Genomic DNA, 9056 nt, shown 5'->3' with positions numbered 1-9056 from the left:
TTGTCGCTCACGAACGCATGTGGACAAACTTCTCACACATGGCTCCTTTCACTCCTTTTGTCCCGCTTTCTGCCCTGGCCATTCTTGTCCTTGGTTACCAGTTGTCATGGTTTCGGGAGCCCCTGTTGGCTAAAAACTGGAGGGATTAAAGGCGGCCATTTTGGGGACAGCTGGGCCAGGTTGGTCCTTGTTGCCCCCTGTCCCGCTCCCAGTCACTCTGGGGGGAAGAGGGGTGGCATTGTGTGAGGATTAGAGCTTCCTGTGTGTCAGCTCATTACATGGGGTGGGAGGAGGAGGGGGAGGGGGTTTGGTACAGGGGTGAGGGGGTGAGTAGAAAGAGTGAGGGAGAGAAATGAAAGAGAAAATGAAAGAGAGTGCGTATGAAAGAGAGTATGACACAGAGAGGGGAGGGAGAGGCAGGGGAGGGGGAGGGAGGGAGGGAGAGAGAGAGGGAGGTGGCGGCCTCTACAGCTGCACCCTCAATCACACTCATACAGGCTCTGATTATCCTTTTCACACACACATACACACACACACAGGCACACACACAGTACCGGGGAAAAGAAACATATTAAAAGACACTGAGGGGGAAAAAAAAAGCAGAATTAAGAGACAGCTAGCCCAGCGCCCCAGACAAAGGACCCCCCAATCCAGACACACCGAGAGCTGGAACAAACACGAGAAACTGAGCGTACATGCAGGCGCACACAGAATAAGAGTCATGCAAACAGAATACTTAAACAGATAAATTAATTCACAGAGAGACAGGCTTAAACCAAACCCAGACAACAACAAAAAAAAACCTTAGCCCTAAAAAAAAACACAGATGAGCAACAAACAGGTCTCCTCTTCACATCACCATTGTTTTATTTATCTTTTATACATCACATGGGAAGCATGGGAACATATTTTGTCATTGCTACAAAAAGGGGTTTACAAAGGGTAAAGCAAAGCATACAAATACTAAACTGGGCTAAGCAGGAATGCAGTGAGTGCAGACAATTTCTGCGGGGAGCAGAAAACTCTCAAGTGCTTTGAGAGAGGAGAGTGAGGTGGGGGGACAAAGGAGGGGGAGTTTTAACGGACGGAGCTCATCCTTGTTGTCACTTTGACACTGCAGACCAACAACAAGAAAAACCATTTACAATCATCAGTATGAATAAGGTCATTTGCTGCTAGCAAAGTTTACAGCTATAAGTAGAGGACTGTTCACAAAAGTACTGATAATCTAACACAATCATCGCCATCGTCATTGTTATCATCCTCATCATTGTGGTTATCATCATTGCAAGCATGTGTTTGCTCCAGTTGATGTTTTGGCAGCATAGGACACAGTGCAACTCACAGTGCAACTCAGCACATCAGAAACATGCATTCAGCAGCATCACATTAAAAACAGGAAAGAAGAAAGAAACAATAAAAAGGCATAAAACATAACCGCAGCTCATATTTACAAACACTGGCCATTATTAATTTGGCCTATTTTGGTATGGAGTTCATTTTGTAAAATTCTGGATCCTCCACTTTTTAAAAATCAGCTTATACTGGTTTGATATCATACAGTATGTGCTGTAAAAGGTGTCAGCAAAAAAGCGCAAACAATTAATTCTCATCATGACAATGCTGTGAAGTGTGTAAGATAAGGCCTCACTGTGGTCTTTGAAATACAAAAATACATTGCTAAAATACTACATTCAAAAGTCTCTTGTATTGGTACTACAATGTAAACTAGATCTAGCTGCTTAATACAAAAGGTAAACATGAACTTGAATTAATAACTCTAAAAACAAATCTCATTCTATTAAAAAAAATACATTCCCTTGTCAGGACCCTTTAAAAACTGACTGCAGCCATTCAACAATACTAACTCTCTACACAGTAGTGTCCATAGGTTCGCCCGCCACATCAGAACCAACACTGATTGGTAGAGGATCTGTGCTGTCACCTTTCTCTGGGGATTTAGCCAATCCCTGCTTTTCATCCTGCTGTGTCGGGGTTTTATTGGCTGAATGTGAACTGCGATCCTCCGCAATGTCATTGTCATTGGTTTGAGCCTTGGAGGGGGTACTGGTCAGTGCTCCTGGGTGAGTTTTCATATGTCCCTGTTGATGAGAAACACAACACAACAGTCATTTACCCCTGGTCCAAAAGTACAAAATCCCACCAAACATAAAAACACATCACCATTTAAATATGTTCATGTCACAATATCGAAATCATTGACTTCGGACTCAGGCACAGTGTTAACTCTTACCTTAAGTCCACTACGGCTAGCGTATGCCTTTCCGCAGTGGGAGCAGCTGTAAGGTTTGTCTGGGCGGGGAAGCTGGCTTTGTGGTGCTGGTGCTGGGACAGAGGGCTCTGGGTCCTCTGAAGATTTTTCTGGAACACCATAACCCTCCTCCACTGCAGTGTCTTTGTCCAGCTCTGGATCCAACACTGGTAAAGGCTCTGTGGGTGGGGTCGTCTCACCTTTCCCAGTACTTTGGGCAGCATCTCTCTCCTGTGGCCCCTGTGATGAACTGCCAGAGGTCTCCTCTGCTTCTGGGATAGCTTTAGGGCTGGCAGGAGGGGTGAGTGCAGGTAAAGGGTTTTCAGCTGGGGGTTTTGGGTTAGAATCAGGGCTAGTCGTGGGCTCATCTGTGGAGCAGGCGTCATCATTATTAACCCCTTTGTGCAGCGTATCATTTTCTACCCCAGGTTTTGAAACACAGAGGGAAAGAGGGGCATCATCTGCTTCTGCATCTCCATTCACTACAGCTGAATGAGAACTTGCTAAGGGTGCTTTGAAAGGGCTGGTGCTGCCCGTGTGAGCTTGAGTTTCCTCCTCAGAGTACATGGAGCTGTTCATGGGGCTACCATCAGTTAGGGCGTTGTCTCCCAGACGCAGGGGGTCCCCGGCTCCCACTGAGGGGGGATTACGGGTCAGGGGTGGGCTAACACTGGGTGTTGAGCCCTCGGATTCCTCGGTCTTGACAGAAGTAACATCAGAAGCTGTGGATTGCTTAGAAGTGGACCCTGAGTTGAGCACATCATTTGGAGACTTGGAGCCTGTTGTTAAGGCCAAGGGAAGGAGTTGTTGGGCTTTAGATGGGGAACTGATGGAATCATTTTCACCATCATCAAAGATGGCACTTTCCGTTTCTGCGCCATCTTCAGGTGGCATGTCTTCATCAGGTGGTATTTGCCCTCCTAGGTGCAAGCGGATGTGGTGCTGAAGAACCAACGCATTGGTGAATTTGCGTGGGCACAGTGGACAGGAGTTCAGGGCACGTGCATTTGGTGGTCTTGCACGGTGAGTGGCCAGGTGGGCCCTAAGGCTACCCTTTGTGGAGAAAGAGCGACCACACAGCTTACAGGGGAATGGACGCTCTCCCAGATGTGTGGCCTGATGCAGACGCAGAGCTCTGGGGCAGCTGAGTACACGCAAGCAGACACCACACTGGTTAGCAGCCTGGGCAGTAGGCAGAGAAGGAGCAGTCGTGGTTGTTGTAGTACCTGAACCTGAAACTCCGTGGCTGGTCACAAGTCCTGCAACATTGGCACTTGGGCTCAGGCCGAGTGCAGCCAACATTTCCCTGCGATAGGCACTGGAGGTGGTGGTCAGGTCATGGCCATGTGTGTCCCCATTGGCTTCAGAAGGTGTTTGTGAAGAGGTGGAGGGAGAGGAGGCAGAAGAAGAGGAGCCACCCTGTGGTTGCTTTTCAAGCTTCTGGACCAGCCGTTGCAACTTGGAGGTGTCTGAGGTCTGGGTAGAGGTGGTGGGAGAGGATGAGGAGGGGGATGAGGTTGATGGTTTAGGGAAAGGTGGAAAGGGGAAGGGTAGTTGATGAGGGGAAGTGAGGTGGGAGGTGGATGGGTGGCCCGGGGGCCGGAGAAGTGCAAGGTGATGAGGGGAGGTACCTCCAGGGAAGAGAATCTTGGGGAGGTGGGCCAGTTGGGAGTATGGGGAGGTTGTATGGAGGGTAGAGTGAGGGGGTGTGTTTTCATCAAAACGCTGCTGCTTTGCTCCTTTAAACTGGCTTCCCATGGAGGAGGAGGAAGATGAAGATGATGCAGAAGACGGCAGTACAGTGCTTGATGCACTGGCGGCAGCTGCAGCTGAGGCTCTGTTTAGCTGTAGCAGTGAATGGGCAGTGGACAGCAGCGCCATGTCCACTGAGGGGGGCAGAGGTAGAGAGGAAGGCGAGGGCCGAGCCGACGCACCAGACAGAAATCCTAAAGCCATGTTCTCTGTCATTCCGGGAAGGCTTCCTTTCACTCCATTAAATGGCTCGTCATCATCAGCCCGCCGTTTTCGCCTTCTCTGGATGGCACCAGGGGCAGAGCCACTCTGTGTTTGCTCAGACAGTGCTGGGGGCAGCAGCGAGAGGGACAGCTCTGGGTTCTGCTCTCTGTGTCGCAGGAAGTGAGCTTTGAGGTTCCCCCTGGTTGTAAAACGGCTCAAGCAGACTGGACACTGGTAGGGCCTTTCACCTGTATGTGACCTCAGATGGATCTGGAGTGATGAATCACTACTCAACACTTTCCCACAAAAACGGCAAACATGCTGAGGGCGTCCTGATGAGGAGGCAGAGGCAAGGGAGGAGCTGGGCTGGAGGTCCTGGGAATGGCTGATGGTAGGAAGGGGAGGAGTAGCGAAGCTGACACCGTTGCTGTGGCCAAATGAGGAGGTGTTAGATGATTTCTCATGGAGGTAGCGTGGAGGTAGGCCCAGTGACAAAGACAGTGGGTGTAGGGAGGCAACAGAGGAGTTGATAGTAGATGAAATAGAGGAAGAAGAGGAAGATAATGAGGAAGAGGTAGAGGAGGATGAAGCTCTGTTGCCATTGAGATGTGAAGAGCCTGATTTGGAGACGGCTGGTTGGGGGAAGAGAGAAGAGGGAAGGCTAGTCAAAAGCGATGAGGCTGTGGTCGCTGGAGTGGCAGAGGAAGGATGTGTTGGTGATGAAGATGCTGCTCCTGTAGACTTCTGGTTGCTGTCTGCACCACTGGCCTGTGTATCATTATCTTGGCCAAAAACAGCCCCTCCAAGCCTTAGCACATGCCTGCAGATCTCTTCTGTTATCTGCATCTGGTGGATTTGTCTCTGCTGTAAAACTCTCAGCTCCTCCAGGAGCACTGCCAGGGTTGGAGGCACCTGGATCTGTCCCTGCTGTCCCGGAGAGGTGGAGGGCTGCTGCTGACCTGGACTGGAGCTGTCCCGGTGAGGCGGCACACATTGAGAAGACATGGAGGAAGAGGAGGAGGAGGTAGTGGTGGTGGCCGAACTGCCCATCGGCGGGGAGGTCATGGTGGAGTGAGAGTTTCCCTGATGGGATAGGCTGTGGGAACCTGAGGTTTGACCCAGGGGAGGAGGGGAGTGAGTCTGGGAAGACAGCGAGGGGTGAGGAAAGTCTGGGGAGAGGGAAGAGTGGGTATTGGGGAGGGAGGTGGTGAAGGGGGCAATGTGGCTGGGCCAGTGGGGAGGAGGCGAGCTCTCGCTGGGTAAGGAGGGCGCGTGGAGCCCACCGGGGGATGGGCGAGGGGCCAGAGGCGGCTGGCAGTCTTGGAGAGAGGTGGGGGATGAGGATGAGGATCCCGATGACGTCACTTCAGAGCCCAGAGATGTGGATGGTGACTTCATTCCCAGGTGGTCATCTGAGGATTGACAGAAAAATAACAATGCTAAGAACTTCTTAAAACTTGAAAACCTGCTTCCAGGCTTCCTTGCAGGGGCATAATTATGTGATGTCGCCAATATCAGTTCAGATTTCCAGATATGTAAATTCATTAAAACTTTCTGCTTCAGTTACAGTTTGTTTATTTCATTGTTTCCAGTTACTGTTTATAAATTTAGTTTTCAAATTTGTATGCAGACCAAAAGATCGTGTTTCAGCTTCAAAAGAAATGCCTGCTAGGAAATGGCCTTGAACAGGCAAATAAACAAGTGGAAGAAACTCTGCAGTCTACAAGTCTTTGTAATGTCTTGTCTCAATCTGTGCTCTCTGCAGCAAAACTTCTCAAACATCTTGCACACACAAAAAAGCTTACAGACCACCTTGCTGCTATGGCAACACATTTTAGAGGACAATGGGCATCACCAAGACAACCCATAACCCCTCTTAACCCACCCCCTCCCTATAGCAGTTACGTCTTTCATCTCCCTATTCACCCTTCCCCCCTTACGTCACAGTGGAGGTCAAGGGTCAGGCCATGCTAAGGGTTCTGGGCACTGTCCAGACACTCTGATTGGTCAACTAATCTGACCTCTGCCGCTCAGGGGTCAAATTCTTTCAGAATCTTGAGCACAGAGTGAGAAAGAGTAAAAAGAAAAAGAAGGGGGGAGGGTAACAACAATGGAGAGACAAACTAACTATTCCCTCCTGGAGAGATATAGTGATGGAATGAAAGACTGTACCTCAGTGAAATTCCTTCCCTCTGACTTATAAACAAACCTGAACCTGCAGAGTACACATAAGTTAGTCAATCTAAACCTCCACTTTCATTTGTGGAAGTTTACCTGCAGAGACTCTTAGGTGCATGCACTTGAAGCAATCCCACACATTACAAGTGCGAGAGCAATCTCTCTATCCCCTCTGAATCTTTTTTTTTTTTTCCCATCCATCTGAAACCCCCCAACTGTGTAGGAGTATACAGTCAATAGGGCTGGGGAGAAAGAGGGAGAAAGAAAGGGGAGGGAAGTATTGAGAAGGTGGAAAATGGGGGGAGAGGGGTGCATTAGGAAGAAAAGCATGGACGAAGAGCAAAAGAAGAAGAGAATAGAAGGGTGGAAGATTAATCTTTACCAAAAACACTGCCTTCCCTTCCCCCCACCCATGCACCTTATTGCTAACAAATAAGAGAGTATTCTATACTAATCAAAGACCTCCAGCAGTCAGCACTGAGCAGCCTGTTGGTTTCCTAGAGGACGCCCAGCACATGAAAATGGCCACAGATGTATGTTAGTTAATCCTACTCTATTCACTTCACAGGGACAAGTTTATTGGCCCCGACCAAAGTGCCTGAGGCCTCCATTTAGTGGGGCCCATTACAGTGAATGGATAAGCAGGAGGGGTGTCCATAGTTGACAAACTTAGATCTTAAACTTTTAAGTCTGTTAAATCAGGTGCGTTTGTTGGAATGTGGCCATGCATACATAAACGTATGAAAATCAAAGAGAAGCCAAACACAAAAAAAAAGTCTAAACCCAAACATTTGCTTTTGTAAAGTTTTTTTTTTTTTTTTTTTTTAGATTTTTTTTAAAAGACTGAAGGTGAATTCTACATGCAGTGATGAGCACCAGTGGACCGAGTATGTGGGACACCCAGCCTCTCCGTCAAGAAAGCCAAGGACAAAAACGCATGCACGCTGGTAAAGATGTTTTCTTACCGTGAGATAGCAGCTTCGGGCCACCCGGATCCGAGTTAACAAGATGCTGGGGTCGCTTCTGCTTCCGGCGTGACATGATTCACGGCGACTCAGACGGAGAGGGGGGCATCCGTCGGTTGAATGGCACTAGGCACGTTTTTGCGCACTTTGACGCGCTCCTGAAACCACCCAAGCATCCAAAGTTCAAAAGTCGCGCAATTCCCCGCAAACTCTTAAATGGAAAAAAAAAAAAAATATTAAATTTGTATTAGCAGTTTTAAATGTTGCAAGAGCGGTCTTTCATGAAAGAAAGACCAAAAAAGGAGGACATGGGTGTTTGGAAATCCGCAGGTCTGCACCGTGTCATATGAATCTGCCGTGAGTGCGTGTGTGTGGCTGTTTTGTAAAGTCTCTTCTCCCCCAAAAAACTTGTCCAATTTGCGCCCCTCCTCTCCCACTGCTGCCCCGCTGCATGCACATACAGGGAACACACACACACACACACACACACACACACACACACACACACGCCATACACACTCACACACACAGAACCACTCCTTGTTCTTCAATGATATTTGCATTTCAATGGCGTGTAACACACAGCCTCCCTGGTTCTCTCTTTCTCTTTCTCCCCAGCTTTATTTTTCTTTACACACTCACACAGCAGCTATAAACTTTCAATGAAACATGACAGTGAGGTGTCAAAGCCGTTGGATGTCTAAAAGCAAATTAAAACGGGCGTAGGAATGATTGGTTTGTTAGGGATAAATGTTTTAATCATTGCAAGTAGGGAATAAAATCACAATGAAGGAGTAGCCCAGTAATAAGTGTAAAAGAAGTCTAACAGGTGACTTATCAGTCAGCTGACCTGCATCTACTTTCTTATCCTCAGCAAGGTGAGTACATAAACAATAATATAGCTATGATTGAATGACAGGGGTTTCCATCAGCAAGAGTCCAAAAAAATCCGTCTTCCAAGCCATGTTATTTTTTCCAGACGAGGAGTGCACAGGCGACACTTCCACCCTGTGATTTCTATAGGGCCAATTATCAACAACGGTGCGGTGAGTGGCTGTTGTGTGCAAGTGGGGCCACACAGCCATTCCCCATGCATGCATGTATTTCGTGTGTTATCACCAACCGCATAATAAACTCTCCCACCCCACCCCACCCCCCCCCCCAAAAAAAAAGCATCTTACACTGGAGCTCTATTTAAAAGGCAGAGAATAGATGGGAATCTTTGACAATGGCGTGCCGGACACAGTTGAGTGAGCATCTCCCCTCTCTCACTATGAACCCCCGGATCCACTGCTGCACAGCACAATGCCCCTCTTTCACCCCCTGCCTTTACTCCTGTACCACGTGGAGAAATGGATAAAAGAGAGAGAGAAAACAGTGGGAGGAGGAGGGAAGGTGGGGGGGGGGCATATTTAAGTAGGTGTCTCACATTATACATATAGCCACTCAGAGGCTGTGTAAGAAAACAGGGCATTATTTGATTTGGGGGGGGGGGGGGGATTAATCCGCCATATTTATCTAAAGGGACACAGTTTGGGAAGCTCAATAAAGTGACTGCATCCATCACATGGAAAATAAAAAGAAAAAAATAAATAAATAATGCAGGATATATAGGATATAAAGTCAAAGTCCAAGAGATCCTTTTCTTGAGTCAGCATGCAATAATATAGACAAAAACATATGCA

The 9056-nt window shown here is 48.1% G+C and overlaps 1 protein-coding gene across 2 annotated transcripts; it reads right to left on the bottom strand.

The window, feature by feature from the left end:
* Positions 1-844: 844 nt before the first annotated feature.
* On the bottom strand, positions 845-7804 carry LOC139607158 (sal-like protein 2). Of its 2 annotated transcripts, XM_071459828.1 has the most exons (4): positions 7372-7804; positions 2255-5640; positions 1946-2102; positions 845-1114 (listed from the first exon to the last, which is right to left on the bottom strand). In XM_071459828.1, exons 1-4 carry the CDS (start codon positions 7445-7447, stop codon positions 1104-1106), a joined length of 3630 nt encoding a protein of 1209 aa, XP_071315929.1. In that variant the 5' UTR covers positions 7448-7804; the 3' UTR covers positions 845-1103. The 2 variants fall into 2 exon arrangements, with proteins under 2 accessions (XP_071315929.1, XP_071315928.1); XM_071459827.1 differs by having other exon boundaries at positions 845-2102; positions 7372-7803.
* Positions 7805-9056: the final 1252 nt, after the last annotated feature.

The sequence above is a fragment of the Trachinotus anak genome, unplaced genomic scaffold, assembly GCF_046630095.1.
Source record: "Trachinotus anak isolate AG129_WGS33_773 ecotype Australia unplaced genomic scaffold, CSIRO_AGI_Tana_v1 ptg000023l, whole genome shotgun sequence".
NCBI classification, from domain to species: Eukaryota; Metazoa; Chordata; class Actinopteri; order Carangiformes; family Carangidae; genus Trachinotus; species Trachinotus anak.
This window is presented reverse-complemented; position numbering and strand designations above follow the sequence as displayed.